Genomic DNA, 17,590 nt, shown 5'->3' on the forward strand with positions numbered 1-17,590 from the left:
GCTAAGGCAGTGGATGAATTATTATTGTGTATACTGGGAACACTGGGACAGGGGTTACTTTTTCTTGTACAAGGGTATTTTCTCTTTGTATAATATACCTGTTATGGGGCAAAAATATATACAGCATTCATAATTATATCTAAGATATATCAATAATATACATTAGCACATATCTTTTGTTTAATGTAGTACCTGTGCATTGAAAATATTTCAGACAATATAGAAAGGTATAAAAAAGAAAGTTAAATGACAAAGCAATCCCATTCTTCAGAAATCACCAATGTGACCAATTCAGTATGTCTTCTGAGAATAACAGGACTTTCAAAACTCAATCCAAATAATAATACATCTTTAATTTTAGAACTAAAGTTAGAGCATTTTTTAGGATCTTAGAGCTGGCAAGCATGCAAGGAAAGGGGCACTCTCATATGCTGTTGATGGGGGTGTAAACAAATACAACCTCTATGGAGTGCAACATTTTAAATACACATTTACATTTGATGTAGTAATTCTGCTTCCAGGAATTTCTCCCACAGATATATTCATAAAAGTAAGCAAAGATTATGTACACGGCTGTTGTGCAGAACTGCTCACAATAAAAACTAGAAACTTGCACGTTACTAAAGGGCTTGTTAAATCAACCATGGTACATCCATATGATGGAATACCTCGTAGATGTTAAAATGTATAAACTAGGCCAAGGGTTGGCAAATTATGGCCTGGGGGCCAAATCTGTCTCCCATCTGTTTTTGTAAATAAAGTTTTATTGGAACACAACCACACCTACTTGTTTACTATTGTCTATGGCTGTTGCTGGCTCCAATAGTAAAGCCATACAGAGACTGTATGGCTCGTGAAGCCCATCTAGTGCCCTTGACAGAAAAAGTTTGCTAATCCCTTAACTAGACCTATGCCTACTGATGTGGAAAATTTGGCAAGATATTCTACTGGGTCAGAAAAAAGGAAAGGTACATAACAGTGTGTACAGTATGACCCAATCTGTGTAGACACAGTTTACACACACACACACACACACAGACACTCATGTATATATAGGCAATTTGTGGAAGGATAAACAAACTTTTCACAATGATAACCAATGAAGCCTAGGACTAACCAGGGAGGGGTGGAGGTGACAGTAAGAAATTTGTCTTTGTATTTTTTTTTTTTTTTTACGTGCACTTTTATTTATTTATTTATTTATTTTTTATTGGGGTATAGTTGTTTTACAATGTTGTGTTAGTTTCTACTATACAGCAAAGTGAAGGAGAGTTCCCTGTGCTATACAGCATATCTTTGTATTTTTAAAAATATCCTTTCAGCACCAACTATTTAATAAATGAGGTTGGCATAACTGAGTTTCTGTATAGAAAAAATTTAATTAAATCCCTGCTTCTCACCATCATAAAAATGAATTCCCAACAGACTAAATACCCAAATCAGAAAAAAAAACCCTCTAAAAGTTAGAAAACAATATGCAACGTCTTTATGAACGTGAAGAAAAAAATGACTTCCTTAGCCTAGTCTCATAACATGCAAGCCATAAGGAAAAACACAGATGATTTTGATGACATCAAAAATGAAAATTTGGGTATGGCAAAAACATTATAAATATAAAATAAAAACACAAGTCAATAATAACAACAACCACAAGACTTACTAAGTGCTCCAAAGATTCCAGGCACTGCTGAATAACATACCATTTAAAAGTATGAGCAGGATTTGAAAAGGCAGAGGCGGCAGGGAAGGGTAGCTTTGATCAGAGAGAACAGAACTTGCGAAGGCACAGGAGTATAAATACATTTGACAAGTTTAAAGAGCATCAAGTAGTCCAAGGTAGCTGAAATGTGGGCGTACATAGGAAATGGTATGACGAAAGGACATGAGAGCTGGCTGTGAGAGGCCCTGGAACCAGGTAAAGCTTCTGGTTTTAATCTAAGTGAAAAAATGCAGGCCCTCAAGGATTTGAAGCAGGAGAGGGAAGGGATAAGATGTGTGTTTCAGAAGGGCAGTTCCAGGCACTGTGTGCAAGGTGGTGCAAAACCCAGAAGGCCAGAGGTAGAGTTAGGAGTTAGGGGGCTGATGTGCCAGTGCAGGCGGGAGAATTTAGGAATCTAACTTGTGTAGAGGCAGTGGCAGTGGAAAGAAGCGAATAGGTTCTCAAGACATTCTGGAGAAAGCTGAGAAAATTCCTGCCAAGTAATCTTTATGTTCTCTGTAAAAGGAGACTTGGCTGTCTGCCAAGTATGAAGGTTTGGTCTGGGGAAGTATGGTGGCTCCGGGGGGAGTTTGGAACAGCCCTGTAGTGAATGCAAGAGGAATATGAGTGGAGGAATAGAGAAGCTGAGGGCTCAACTGCAGCTGGAGCCAAAAAAAAAAAAAAAAAAAAAAAAAAAAATAGCTCACGTAACCAGTTAGCAGAGCTGGGTAATTTTGCAACCAGGGGCACAGAAAACCTGAAGTTGGGTTGATTTAGCATAGAAAACTGCCCAATCAGCAACCACAGTAAGTCAAAAGAACAGGGGCAGCTGTTTGGTCCTTTTTCCTTCCTGCTGGCGAGAATGGGAATGTGATGGCAGAAAGTGAGGCAGCCAAGCCTGACCCATGCGGTGAAAGTGGAAATGAAGTACACTCACAGCACAGCAACACAATGAAAAGAGCCCAGGGCGCTGACATCACAGAGCAACACAATGGCCCAGACCACCTACCTGGACTTTCATGTGCAAAAGAAATTAACTTCAGTCTTGGTTCAGTCACTGTTTTGTTAGGTTTTCTAACACTTCAAGCCAAACAAATCACACTTAAGTCAGTTGAACTGAGTGGGTAAAAAGGTAATACCAGGAGGGGCTGAAAAAGGAAGGATCAGAGCCTAGAGGTTTGATCTTGTAGTAGCAAAAGCAGGTTTAGAAGGGAGGTTGGTGGAAAAGGAAAGGCTATGATCAGAGCGGGGAGGGGGGGCAGAGAGGATTTCAGGATTCAGAAGTAGTTCTCAGGGAAAGGTAGTTAAATTCCACCAATAACATTAACAACAATAACAACAGCAGCTCGTTGTTTATTGAGAATTTCAGATGAGCCAAGCACTCACCCTGCTAATCAAGTGCTCTCCATGAATAATCTCATTTAACCCTCCTCCAACCCCAAAGAGGTAGGTACTATCATTAGCCGTCATTTAATGATGAGGAAACTAAGACTCAGAGCAGTTAAATAATTTGCCCAAGATACTCAGCCACTAACTGTTGCTTGGAATTTGATTCAAGAGCAAGTATAGTACCCACTGGGACACACTGCCATCTCCCCTCACCACCCTCCTTTCCCCCACCCCTACCCACCGCAGTCTCCAAAGGTGAAGTAGAATGAAGAGCTCACCTGCAGCCACTCTCCCTGGAGAAGGAATGAGAACTCCGCCCATGTCAAAAATCACTGCTCTGTAGGTGCCGCCTCCAGAATGCGTCCATCGCCAGGCTCCCTGGTGCCTGCCCTGGACATGTTTCACGAAGACCGCCCTCCAAGCCCGCTGGAGCTGTGCAGACTGCAAAAGCCGCCTTAGGCACATGTTGGGGCCGAGGCTGCGGAGAAGGCACAGGACACAGTTTGCCGTCACTGCCTCCAAGCAGACCTCCACCCTGGTGCTCAGGGTGGCACCTGCACACCTCCTCTGACCTCCAACCAGCGCTTCAGACACCACCAGAGCGGAACGCAGTATCTCCGCCCTCCCTGACCACTCCTTGCCTAAGTTCCTTGGCTCAGGAAAGGGCTCCACCGTTCTCCCAGCCACCCAAGCTGGAAAACTGGATTCACCCCGACTTCCCTCAGTCCTCCAGCCAGACACCTCCGCTCCGGGTGCTGTGCACGGCCCATCCTTCCTCCCGAAGCTCTCCATCTACCTCTCTCCACTCTCACTGCGTGACATCAAGCACGGACCTTTGCAACCGCCTCCTAACTGGTCCCCCTGCCTCTTCTCAAACCTCATTCCTTCTTCACTCTTCAACCAGTTATCATTCAAGATTGCAAATTTGATCATATCCGAACCCCATTTAAAACCTCCAGTGGGGCTTCCCTGGTGGCGCAGTGGTTGAGAATCTGCCTGCCAATGCAGGGGACACGGGTTCGAGCCCTGGTCTGGGAAGATCCCACATGCCGCGGAGCATCTAGGCCCGTGAGCCACAATTACTGAGCCTGCGCATCTGGAGCCTGTGCTCCGCAACAAGAGAGGCCGCAATAGTGAGAGGCCCGCGCACCGTGATGAAGAGTGGCCCCCACTTGCCACAACTAGAGAAAGCCCTTGCACAGAAATGAAGACCTAACACAGCCATAAATAAATAAATAAATAAATAAAATTAAAAAAAAAAAACCTCCAATGGCTCCCCATTGTCCTCAAGATAAACTCTCAGTTCCTTAACCTGCCTGAAAAAGCCCTCTGAGTTCTGCCTCTCCCCTTTCGGCCACAGCTCTCCCTCGTATTTCATCTTAACCTGGGTGATCGGGACACTCAGGTCCACGGCAGCTTCCTCAAACACGTGATGCTCTCCTCCTGCTGCCAGGCCTTCGGGTATGGTGTTTCCTTGGCCTGAATGCTCCCTTCCATCTGTTACATGGCTAACTGCAAATTGTCCTTTAGGTTGTAGTTTACCTGTCACTTCCTTCATGAAACCTCTTCTGGCTACCAGAAGAGACCAATGAGCAGGATGCCCTGTACCCACCTCCTCCTAGCACTCACGATGCCACCACACCATCACCCCTCCTACAGAGCAGGGCGATGTCCTCCTGATTGTTCTCCATTGCCTCTTTTCTAAACTTACTTTCAAAAAGTTCGGGAAAAAACCCAAAATACACATAACAGGTACACGTGTATGTAGATATATAAACATGTATAGACATAAATCAAATGTGGCAAAATGTTAATAATTAATCAATCTTGGTGAAGGGTACATAATGAAGGGTATATGAGAGATCATTGTACTATTCTTCAACTTTTCTGTAAGTCTGAAATAAAAACCTGGGAAAAAAACAAAATAATTAAACCAAATTCTATTTGCAGTCAGTTCCACTTGAAAATCTTGAAGCTTCTCATGCGATGTCTATGGTTAAAAAGCTTACTAAGAAGCAAGTTAGAGCAAAACAGGTTGGTAAGACAGCCTGCCTGTTCATGGGAGTCACTTCAGTGCCACCATAAGGACTAAATAAACTCTGTAAGATTCTAAAGAAAGGATTCTTTTTTAAAAAATATTTATTTATTTATTTGGCTGTGCTGCATGCGGGATCTTTGTTGCGATGTGCAGAATTTTTAGCACCGGCATGCGGGATCTAGTTCCCTGACCAGGGATCCAACACGGCCCCCTGTATTGGGAGCACAGAGTCTTAACCACTGGACCACCAGGGAAGTCCCTAAAGAAAGGAAAGAAAGGATTCTTCTTTTTTTTTTTTAGAAGTATTCGTGATGCCATTCTTTATTAAGGTAGCAAATAACTGTATCTGGCCAGACAGCCACCTAAAGAAAGGATTCTTAAGAAGCAAATGTTCAAGATGACATAATGTGCTTCTTATGTAATTGGAAATTTGCTGGATTGGCGCATGAATGCTGAAATGAAAAATGTAAAGACTGATTTGCATTTTGGGTTTTACCTACGTTCCTACGCCATGGCCAAAGTTAGTGGTGGAAGGAGAAATTTATTTATAGGCTCCTAAAAGTGTCAACACATCCTCTGTGAGGGCTTAACAGAGATGAAAACTGTCTCTGGACCTAAAGGGCTGACTTTCATCCTCATTGAGGACACTGCCCTCCTCATAATCCTGCTAATGGATAAGTGGGCAATGCTCCCATGACTACCTTGCTTCTTCCTTCCAACTAGAGATGATAGTTCTAGCCACTTCCCAATGCTCTCTTCGGAGCAGGTTAGCGCTGTGATTTCTCATACCTCCTGGTACCTCCGTGGTACATGCCCACTGACTGGAATGTCTTCACCTGTTTATCTGCTGGTAAATTTACACTCTTGTTTACATCACAGCCTCAGCTTTACCTCCTCTAGAGAGGCTAGTCTTTCTTTTTCCTGGAAGACTCTGAAACTACTTTTTTTTTTTTTCACCCTCATTGCTTCTTCTCCATACCTTCACTAGGAAACTTACCCCATCACACTGTTCCTGTTTTCAACTCTATCTGCTCCTCTACTTATCAGCTCCTTAAGGAAAGGCCTATCTTACTTCATCTTTGTATATATCCATCCCCTAGGACCTATCATGGTGTCTAGACACATAGCACATGCTCAGTAGAAACATGAGTTGGAAGGATGAATAAACTGGATGAATCAGAAAATAGGGGATAACCTCCCTTGGTGGCACAGTGGTTAAGAATCCGCCTGCCAATGCAAGGGACACGGGTTCAGCCCTGGTCCGGGAAGATCCCACATGGCGCAGAGCAACTAAGCCTGTGTGCCACAACTACTTAGCCTGCACTCTAGAGCCCGCGAGCCACAACTACTGAGCCCACGTGCCACAACTACTGAAGCCCGCATGCCTAGAGCCTGTGCTCCACAACAAGAGAAGCCACTTCAATGAGAAGCCAGCGCACTGCAACAAAGAGTAGCCCCCGCTCAATGCAACTAGAGAAAGCCCGCGCACAGCAACGAAGACCCAATGCAGCCAAAAAATAAATAAATTAATTAAAAAACAAAAAAAACCCAAAAAAACCAAACCTTCTAAAATAAATAAATAAATAAATAAATAAATAAATAAATAAATAAAATTAAAAGAAAATAGGGGAACACAGGGGGCAGGCATAGTGATTGGCAGCCACAAAGAAGTGTAACAAGCCCAATTTGCCCATCTCTAGAAAATAATTCTAGTTCTCTGGAACTGGCATTTTCCTCCTCTACCGTAAAGAATATGTCTTCTCTCTGTCTCTCAGAATGAGGTCAGTATGATGATGCAGATTTGCTATCTAAATTATGCTTTCATAAATATGCACACATAGTGTATGTTTCCACATATTAAACAGATAGTTTAGTAGAGATTGAGTGTTGGCTCTGGAATCAGATTGCCTGGGTTCAAAGTCTAGCTCTGCCACTTGCTAAGTGTGAGATCCTGAGCAAGTGACTCTCTCTGAGCCTCAGGTTCCTCTTCTGTTAAAATGGGAACAATTATACTACCTGTCTCATGAAGTTGCTGTTACGATTACATAAGATAAAGTATGTAAAGCACTCAAGTTAGTACCTGGCACACCATTAAATGTTATCTACTACTGTAATATACTACTAAAAAGTTCACATAAGGGACTTCCCTGGAGGTCCAGTGGTTAAGACTCCACACTTCCACTGCAGGGGCACGGGTTTGATCCCTGGTTGGGGAACTATGATCCCACATGCCAAGTGGCGTGGCAAAAAAATTTTTAAATAATAATAATTTTTAAAAACTTCATGAGGTCTTATATATTATATGCATATAGCAGGTGCAAATGGCATATGCAGTTTCACAAAAATCAGACGGTCAGTGGGGGCAATTTTGGCTCCAAGGGGACGTTTGGGAATGTCTGGAGACATTTTTGGTAGTCACCACTTGGGACATGCTACTGGTACCTAGTGGGTCAGGGCAGGGATGCTGCTAAATATCCTATAAAGCATAGGACACACACACACCCCAAAGAGTTATCGAGTCCAATAATGTTAATAGTGCAGAGGTTGAGAAACCCTGATATAAACAGTGTATACTGAAACTAATTCATAGGATGCAGCCACAAGCTATAAATATCATTTGGTCACATTATATGCATATACAGTCCACACACCTACACATGTCCACGACGTGCTGTGACACACCTTTACATGTAATGGTAGCATATACCTAGAACAGTGTTCTGTCACATATGTGCCATATATGTATTGACTGTGGCTCTCCATGTCTGCATGCTAAAGGCAGTCTGAGGTACTGGAAAGAATGCTGACTCTCAGAAAAACTGATGTAAATAGAGCCACAGGCTCTACTCATTTCATCATCACAGCTGTATAGGGATATTATCCCAATTTTACGCAAAATCTAACTCAAAGTCACAAAACAGGTGAACAGGGTCTACTCAATAATAACAGGAACTGCGTGTTCATCTCATTCACCCTCAGTACACATCTGTGAAGAGATGGGGCAGGGAGTGGGACCCAGATGTATCTCCATCTCTGGGCGCTTAACCAGCCCACCGCCCTACCTTAACAGAATCAGAAACCCTGCAATCGAGTCCCGACTCCCGATGGGTCCTCAGAGAAGCGTATTCACCTCTCTGAGCCTCAGCGCACCTGTCTGTAAAGCGTGGCTGACACAAAGCAACCCTGCCTACAGCTAGAGCGAGAGATCAAACAGGACAAAAAGAGGCCAGAGCTCTCTGCAGGGCGCGGGTTCCGCGGACAATTCGGAGACCTCGCGGAGCCAGAGACCCCTCGCCGTCAGATGAGCTGGGATGAGGGAGAGGTCTCTCAGATAGGCTAACTCCGGTCTGGGCGCACACCCACCGATTCGCCTACTGGGGGCCCAGCTTCCGGTATCCCAGTGACGTGCCACCTCCACGAACTCTTCGAAATCCCGTCCAGAAGGGCGCAGACTCACTTCCCCGCAGACACGCCAGTCACGTGCCTGCCTCCGCACCCAATCAGAGGGCGTGCTGATCCGAGCATGCGTAACCTCACGGGTCAGGGACGGCGGCCGGGAGGTGGAAGTGGAGGGTGTTGTGGCTCCGACGTTGGCACCCGGAGCTGCTGCTGCTGAGGCGGCTGTGGCGGAGCTGAGGCGCGGCGGCGGCGCTGCCCGCCCCGGGCCGCTCGGCCTCAAGGCTCGTCTCCCAGCCTCGCCTGAGCCCGTCGGGGCTCGCGCCGACCAGCGCCTGCCCTATGAGTGTGTCACTGGTTGTCATCCGCCTGGAGCTCGCAGAACACTCGCCGGTCCCCGCCGGCTTCGGCTTCAGCGCCGCTGGTGAGTCCGCGGCCTTGCCGCCTCCCCCGTAGCCCGCGCCTGGGCCCCGGGGGCTCGTCCTCCCAGAGTCCGGGTCCGAGGAAGGGCCGCGACGAGGGCTTTCGCCTCAGGAGGAAGCCGAGAGGTGGTTGGGATCCCTCTCATTCCCTCCGTCCTTAGGAGGTCTTCCCAGATGTCACCTCTGGGAAGCCTTTCCCGGTCCCTCCTTCCTGGTGCCTCCCTATCGGGACTCTGTTTATATTTGGCGCGTCGCTCTCTCCGCCCTGGGTTGGGGCCGAGTTGTGCGAGTTGGTTTCCTCTACGTTTTGTGAAGGCAGAGACGGAATCCCCAGCTCGCTGACGGCCCCTGGTTTAATTAAATCGTTCCTCTTTGAAAGACTATTTATTTAAGCGCCCTGTAGCAGTAGTTATACTTGTAATTAAAACGTGTACCCTTCTGGTATCCGAGCACTGTACTAAACACTTCGTGTGCACTGTTTCTAATTATCTTCATGTAACCCTATTAGTTAGATGGGTGTATGACCCTTTTATAGAACTGGGAAGCTGAAGCCCAGGGATTAAGTGCCTTGCCCACGATCATCTGTCAGTGGCAAAACGGGTATTCTGCCTCAGAGAGCTGGACTTGAGAGTCTGAGCTCTTCATTCCCAGCCACACAGCTGCCTCAGTGGGGAATGCAGGTGTGGCTCTGCTCCTTGGACCTCCAACAATTACCTAACAACAACATTCATTCAAGAAATAGTTTTTGAATATTCACTCTCTGTTGGAGCTTTAGTTGTGTGCGGAAAGGGATGTGGTCCTTGCTTTAATGGCACCAGCAGTTCAGTTCATGGAGACAGATGAAGTAAATAATTACAAAATAAATGTAGGGACTTCCCTGGTGGCGCAGTGGTTAAGAATCCGTCTGCCAACGCAGGGGACACGGGTTCGAGCCCTGGTCCGTGAAGGTCCCACATGCCGCGGAGCAGCTAAGCCCGTGCGCCACAACTACTGAGCCCGCGCTCTAGAGCTCGTGTTCCGTAGCAAGAGAAGCCACCGCAATGAGAAGCCCGTGCACCGCAACGGAGAGCAGCCCCCGCTCACCACAATTGCAGAAAGCCTGCACGCAGCAACGAAGACCCAGCACAGACAAAAATTAATAAATAAATAAATTAATTAATTTAAAAAATAATAATAAATGTAGAATTACAGCTGTGACAAATGTGGTGAAGGAAAGGAAAAAAGAGTTTGGAAAGCTATTACAAGAGGATGTGTCTGATTTGGGGAAGGGGCCTGGGGCTGGTAGGGATGGTGTCATTGGAAACTTCCCTGAGTATGTGAGTTTTGAAGCTGCAAGTTAAAGATTGAATGTGATTTAATAGGCTACTGAGTTCTGAACATCAACTAAATTGACATAGGCCACATATACACTTCTACATGGGTCAGTCATTGATTCATTAATTTATTCAACAGATCTTTAAAGAGCTTCCAATGTGTGGTAGGCACTGTAAGTGCAAGGGATACAGTGATGGGCAAAACAGGCCTGATCTCTGCTCTGATACAGCCTATATTAAGGATATTCCAGTCGAGTTTCCAAATTCCTTTTCCATTTTTGTGTGTTTTAGTGATTTAAGACAATGATCATGGATTTCCAGGGCATGATAGCATAAGGGTGTTTAAGAAGACTACCCCCAAAAGTTTTTAAAAGTTTTGTTTATTAGTGGACTTGATGCCTTCATTTGGGGCTCAACACACAGTTTCACTCTACAAGTGTTACTAAAATGTTGGTTCATCTGAGCATAATCACTCTCGAAGCTTTTATCTCGTTCCTTTGCTTTAAAGTGCATGGTTTTCACTAGAACAGTCCTGCATTGCTGAGTTTATTGCACCGGGCATTAATTGACTGTCAGGCACTGCAGGAGCCCCAGAGGTGAGTGAGATGGCCACTGCAAAGGCATCTTACAGTCTTGGGGGAGGGCAGCAGAGAGAAAAGGAAAACCTATGGATGGATACATTGAGAGTAGAAAGGAGCTTGTTTTATTATCAGGTATTAATCATTCATGTGTTCTTTAGTCGGGGAAATGTCTGATGAGGAGATCAAAAAGAAGACACTAGCTTCAGCTGTAGCCTGTTTAGAAGGGAAATCACCAGGGGAGAAAGCAGCGATCATACATCAGCATCTTGGCCGTCGAGAAATGACAGATATGATCATTGAGACCATGAAGGCCAACCCAGGTATGCTTCCTAAAACTCTAGAAGACTATCTTTTGTAACGTAAACCCACGGTTGCCTGTTTCATACGCGGTGTTCAGTGAAACGTACTTTTATCTTTTACTGCCTTTGTGCCTTACGTGAGGTCGTTAGGCTGCATTTCAGCTTCTCTAAATATTTCTCCTAAATCAATCCTAACAAGCTAGGTTGACAGCTCTACTCAGTGAGGAGAGCTACTTACCACATAGGCCAGGGGCAGATCATGTTGAATCCAGGTAAACATGTTGTGACTCCCCCTGCTCTGCCAGCTCATTCCATCCAGGGGAATGGAAGTGTATTGCATCTCCAGCGTGGAGAACTGGTAGGTTTGGTTTTCGAACTTAACAGCCCTGAATATTTATCCCACTTAGGAGTGCACGATGGAAGACACCTGCTTTATTGTAGTACTTCTAAATGTAAAGGCCACTGTTGAGTCTCTGAGGGTGTTAATGACATTTGGGGCGGGTGGCGGTGGGCGGGCAAAGAGCACTTCCTAGTTGAGATGCCCCCACAACTCTGCTGTTCTGTGAATGTAGTTCTTAGTGCAGTACATTACAATTTCTCTTCCAAAGTTTATTCTTCTACTCAAAGTTTTCATCTGATTAGAGTCCTTCAGCATATTTCCTATCAGTTTATAATCCAATTTTTGGTTTGTGAAAGATGAGCTGAAAGCTACAGTGGAAGACAGGAAGTCTTCAGAAGCATCCCCCACTGCACACAGAAGTAAAGATCAAAGTAAAGAAGGCGTAAAGACTGCTCCGGATTCTCCATCCAAACAGCTTCCAGACCAGATTTCGTTCTTCAGTGGAAACCCCTCCGTTGAAATAGTTCACGGTATTATGCATCTGTACAAGACAAAGTAAGAAAATCCTTTTCTCTTTTGAGTTTGTCTGGTTTTTGCCATAGGGCAGAGAAAAATCTCTTGCCCTGAAGGGAAGTGGGTATTTTAAGCTTCAACGGGATAGTACTTTCATATACTGTGTGTGAAAAAATTCTTAGATGTTTTATATATGGTTAAGTCTCGTACATTGGGTCAAAGCTTCTTAGGAAAGAATCGTGTAGATTCACTTGAGAAAATACCTAGGAAAATATTCCCTGAGAAGGTAGGCATGCAGGTGATTGGGAAATTGAAAGGAAGGAAGATAAAAAAGAAAAGAAAAGAAAAATTCTGAATGATCCATAACATCATTGTAGACTCATGTTCCCACCAAGTCTTTACTAAAGAAGCTGCTAAGAAGTCACATAACGGGTTGCAATTTCATCACATCATTTTACCCCTTTCTGTGGTCCAAACAAGGCTTGCTGGAGGCCAAAGGAAAGGAAGGGTTTTGCTAGTCTACAAGCTGGGCCACCAGCTCCTTGGATAATTGGTAGCTGATCTCTTTAAAGGCTGTCCTTGTCCTAACTTGTTTGCTAGGTTCCCACTGGGAAGCAGAATACTCGGGTAGTCATTTTGGATCACAGCTATTGAAGTGAGTTTGCAGCATTTCAAAAGCAAATTGCATTGTGGGAGGTTTTTCTTTCCCCTCTATTCCAGCTATTCCAACCCAGCAACACTTTCTGTAATCTTCAGAGTCACATTCTCATGGTTCAGAATTTTCCTTCCTACATTTAGAGCTCTTTTCTCTTTGAGACCCTTTGAGAGAAGTCCGTAGCTTGAGTTGTGCTTCTACATTATCTAAGGATAGTTCTTACTAGAAAACTAATGAGAGCAAAACACAAACTGCAAATTTTCCTGATGGAGATTTATAACCATAACAAGCCTTTAACTGAAGATTAAAAATATCAGTGCTGGGTATAATGTAGAACATTTCAAAGCTTACCTTAAACTCCATTGCAGGTATGTTTAAGGGATTCTGCATTTACCCATGTAGTGTGTATTTTCAGGTAGAATAACAAGCTGTTTAACTTGATTTATAAAGCATTACACTTTTTGTTCTTGGACATAAAAGTTGTGTAATTAGTGTTGTTTGCACTAACTATACCTCATCTATTCAAGACAGTCTAATTATTGTCTTATTAGTAAGATGACCTCCTTAAAAGAAGATGTGAGGCGCAGTGCCATGCTGTGTATTCTCACAGTCCCTGCTACAATGACCAGTCATGACCTTATGAAGTTTGTCGCCCCATTTAATGAAGTAATTGAACAAATGAAAATCATCAGAGACTCTACTCCAAATCAGTATATGGTGCTGATAAAGTTTAGTGCACAGGTAAAAGTTAAGATATTAAAAGTCTCTTTGCCACAGAAACTGTGTTTTTGAAACTGTTTGATACTAGCCGTGTGTGATTTACTGCATTTTGCACTTCAGAGTCTTGATATGTTCTAGAGTATTGTTGTAATTCTAGAAATATTTCTAAATTCATCAGCAGACACGCAGTTCTAATTCATACCTGCTATTTTTTATAAACCGGATTGAGTATGAAATCTAGGGTTGTGTGTGTTTGTTTATCCAGTAGTAACCATTCCAGTAGAACAAGAGTTCCCAAACTTTCTGAAGTTAATCCTGTATTATTATTTGCCTTTATAAAACTGTGTCCCTGCTTGTATCATCCTCTTTTTAGTAGATATTCTCTGGCACATTTTAGAAAACAAAATCAATTTAAAAAAAATTTTTGGTGACAGGAGGGGTTTTGTTGACACTCCTTGCATCGTTAAAGATGCTTTAGAGTTCTTTTTTTTTTTAATGTATTTTATCTATTTATTTATTTTTGGCTGCGTAAGGTCTTCGTAGCTGCGCACATGCTTTCTCTAGTTGCAGCAAACTGGGGCTACTCTTCTTTGCGGTGTGCAGGCTTCTCGTTGCAGTGGCTTCTCTTGTTGCGGAGCATGGGCTCTAGGTGCGCAGGCTTCAGTAGTTGTGGCACGTGGGCTTAGTTGCTCCTCGGCATGTGGGATCTTCCTGGACCAGGGCTCGAATCTGTGTCCCCTGCATTGGCAGGCGGATTCTTAACCACTGCACCACCAGGGAAGTCGCAAAAGATGCTTTAGAGTTCTAATTGGAAATCACTGCGTTAGAGAGACAACACTGAAAGAATCGTGATATTTTCAGCTTTTAAAAGTATTTGCACGTTATAACAGAGTTTTTGACTTAGGAAGGTTTTGCCATCCAGTCCGTTTCACTTGTTGCATTAAGCATCATTTTGCATGCGCCTCAGTTCTAAAGATGTTAGAAAGATATTCTCTTGGTTTTTATTCTTAGGAGTATTCATGTTTCTATGTGAATATAAAAATGAGGTAAATTTTAGGTATTATCCAGGTTATTAAAGGGCTGGCTACCTTATCCATAGGTTTCATTCAATTTGTTTTTATTTTATTTTTTTATAGCCTGTTACATTTTGCCATTTCATTAGGTTTTGAAATGCAGCTCTGTCCAAGTTACTTCTTTCTCACCTCATTGATAAACAGTCTTCCTGAATTTGCCCCAGATAAACAGTTCCAACTTGCAGATTGGCAAAGAAATGAGTGTGCCTGTAGGATCACTTGCCATTGCCTCTGACCAATCACCAAGATTTGTGGGTAATAGGAAGCCCATGACACAAGGCCCATTTGTCATCTCCTCATTTCAAAAACCCAGAGTTGACAGCAGTAGCAGCCATTCATTGGCCGTGGGAACAGAATTAAGAGAAATAAGAGTTTGGGGCTTCCCTGGCGGTCCAGTAGTTAAGACTCCGCGCTTCCACTATAGGGGGCGCAGGTTCAATCCCTGGTTGGGGAACTAAGATCCCGCATGCCACATGGCCAAAAAAAAAAAAGAGAGAGAGAAGTAAGAGTTGGATTTATATTTGTACCTGTTCAGCGGGCCACCGAGAAAGAACCCTTAGTGTGGAATTCTGTGTACAAGAGGGTACACAGTTGTTATCTTTAACCTTTACAAAGCACCACACGTTTGAGGGAGACGTTTAAAACATGTTTCAACGGTTCTGTAAGCTTAGACTTCACAAGTTGACATTGAGAACCGAAAAGCACCTCACAGCTGCTTTCACTGACTGTCAGAAGACCTTCCAAGGTTGCTGAAGAACTTTGCAAGTACTGGGCAAGTGGTATTTTAAATCTTTTTGAATCTAATAATAAGGGTATTGATGATAACATGCAACCTTTATTGACTGCTTATTCTGTACCATTCACTCTGCTAAGTGCTTGATGTGCATTAGCTGATGTAATCCTCACTACAACCGTACTGTTGTTATCCTAGTTTTACAAATAAGGAAACTGACTACGGATAGAGGTTAGTGATTTGGCCAGGGTTATACAGCTAGAAATAAGTGACTGAGCTGGGATTTGAGCCCTCACTTTTAATCCCTAGGGTGTAGTCCTCTTCCAGCAGGAGTGGGATGAAAGTGTGGGGAAGGGAAGATATTCACTGTTTGCCAAAAAAATTGTGTAATGGCAGTATTTTACTTATAGCTTCTACCGAACAAGCAAGGGTGATAAGTAACACAGGGAAAGTCACAGAAAGAGACTGGGGAAAAATGTTTAAGAACATATTAGACTTTTTATTTAGTCTGAAGTGTATTAAGCCCACAGCACTAACTTGTCTAATAAACGCACAAACTTCCCTGTAGCACGTGCTGCCCTTCACAGTCTGCAGATAGTGCTGTGGAAATTTTCTGCTACTGTTAATGGATTTTCTTTGTACTTCTGCATTGTCTCTCCACCTCTGTCTTTTGACCAAGTGCAGGTTGCTTAAGTTGACACATGTTTTCTGAGACTGTGATACAGCTTTCTGAGTGCTTTGTGAGGATAGAACCCTTGACCTTGGTATCATGAGTTGTATTATTTATCTGTAATGCTAGATCTTAGGGTCTAAGGCTTATCCTATCAGGGATTTTCTAAGGCCTAAAATTACCCTCCTGGTATAAGACTTGAAGTTGTTAAATTAATATTGGGCCCTAATGAGAATAGACTCAATATCACCAACTCTTGAGTAACTTACTAGATGTCAAGCCTGTGCTAAGTGCTTTTCATGCATTAGCTCCTCGAGTCCTCTCAGTTATGCCATAAGGTAGGTGTCATTATTTTCATATTTTATAATTGAGGAAACAGACATGAGTGAGACACTTGCCCAAGGCCACATAGCTAGTAAGTGTCCGAGTTATGATTCAAACACAGGCAGCCTGACTCCATGGCCTGGGCAGGTAACTATATTCTTATTCCTTTCTTTTCCTCATCATAGAATTTTATTAAGAACTAATAGGCCTTCTCTATGTCTTTTATCATTTCTTGAATTTCTGTTGGCCTCATCTTTCTTTATGCTGGAGGTGTTAGATGTGCCTACAGAGTTGTACTGTGCCCCTTAGGAAATTTAGTCTTTGGGTAAGGAATTTGTAATTCAGGATACAGGGAAATAGAAGGGGATTCAGTTTTGTAGTTCCTTGGGACAAAAAAGGACAGATAACCTCTCAATGGAGTATGTTGACTCATTTTCACTTAATATGCTTAGGCCAGCCCAGGAGATAGCTCTTTTGAGAAGTAAAAATGTGTTCTCCGAAGTAAAAATGTGATCACTGTGACAGTAAAGGAACCTTGATCATAATAGGTTTTTCTTTTTCTGAGTTTACGGTGAGAAAAGAACAATAAAATCAAAGGACTAGAAAAAAAACAAAAGCTGGGTTTCTTGAAATTTGGGGCTCTAGGGCTTTCCTGTTGGCGCGGTGGTTAAGAATCTGCCTGCCAGTGCAGGGGACACGGGTTCAAACCCTGGTCCAGGAAGATCCCACATGCCGCGGAGCAACTAAGCCTGTGCGCCACAACTGCTGAAGCCCGCACACCTAGAGCCCATGCTCCGCAACAAGAGAAGCCACTGCAGTGAGAAGCCCGTGCACCGCAACAAAGAGCAGCCCCCGCTCACCACAACTAGAGAAAGCCTGTGCGCAGCAATGAAGACCCAACACAGCCAAAAATAAATAAATAAATTTATAAATAAATAAATAAATAAAATAAATTTGGGGCTCTGTACAGTGCAGGCAGGCATTTTAAACAAGAGTTGTTTCTTCTGTGTTTTTTGCAGTTAGCTTCAGGCTTTTGTGCATTTCAGTGCTGAGTTGAAGCAGGAACCACATGGATTTTGTTCCCTGCTCTTGTCCTTTGCATAGCACAGTGCCCGGCATGTGCTTGGTGCTCAGTAAATATTCCAGCCAGTGAAGCGACATTTCCAATACCAAGATTTTAAAGAAGATAACAACGTGTTCAAAAAGTATACTTCTTTGGTATAGATAATTCCCCCAAGAAGGAAATAATTTATCTCATGTTGAGTCGATTTTGTCACATCCCCAGTATCACAAACCTTGCCCCTTCCTCTGAGGAGGCTTGGGCACTTAGGGAGCATCCACAGAGCTGGAGGTCTTTGGCTGGGTCTCCTGTTCTCAGCGGCCGCATCTGCAGCAGCTCCTGCTGGTGCCGGAGGCCCTGCAGCG

At 43.7% G+C, this 17,590-nt stretch overlaps 2 protein-coding genes across 2 annotated transcripts in view; one reads left to right on the forward strand and one right to left on the reverse strand.

Moving 5' to 3' along the window:
• The window catches only part of ACAD10 (acyl-CoA dehydrogenase family member 10), a 49,737-nt gene extending 41,175 nt beyond the window's left edge, over positions 1-8,562 (reverse strand). Inside the window, exons 1-2 of the mRNA XM_061168974.1 lie at positions 8,490-8,562; positions 3,367-3,566 (exon numbers count right to left, since the gene is read on the reverse strand). Of these exons, the coding sequence (XP_061024957.1) occupies positions 3,367-3,553 (187 nt within the window). The 5' untranslated portion in view covers positions 3,554-3,566; positions 8,490-8,562. The remainder of the gene's footprint in view (positions 1-3,366; positions 3,567-8,489) is intronic.
• Positions 8,563-8,675: 113 nt separating this feature from the next.
• Positions 8,676-17,590, forward strand: part of BRAP (BRCA1 associated protein) — a 31,319-nt gene continuing 22,404 nt past the window's right edge. The window contains exons 1-4 of the mRNA XM_061168956.1: positions 8,676-8,946; positions 10,997-11,158; positions 11,834-12,032; positions 13,197-13,386. Of these exons, the coding sequence (XP_061024939.1) occupies positions 8,865-8,946; positions 10,997-11,158; positions 11,834-12,032; positions 13,197-13,386 (633 nt within the window). The 5' untranslated portion in view covers positions 8,676-8,864. The remainder of the gene's footprint in view (positions 8,947-10,996; positions 11,159-11,833; positions 12,033-13,196; positions 13,387-17,590) is intronic.

This window comes from Eubalaena glacialis, chromosome 15 (assembly GCF_028564815.1).
Source record: "Eubalaena glacialis isolate mEubGla1 chromosome 15, mEubGla1.1.hap2.+ XY, whole genome shotgun sequence".
Taxonomy (NCBI): Eukaryota; Metazoa; Chordata; class Mammalia; order Artiodactyla; family Balaenidae; genus Eubalaena; species Eubalaena glacialis.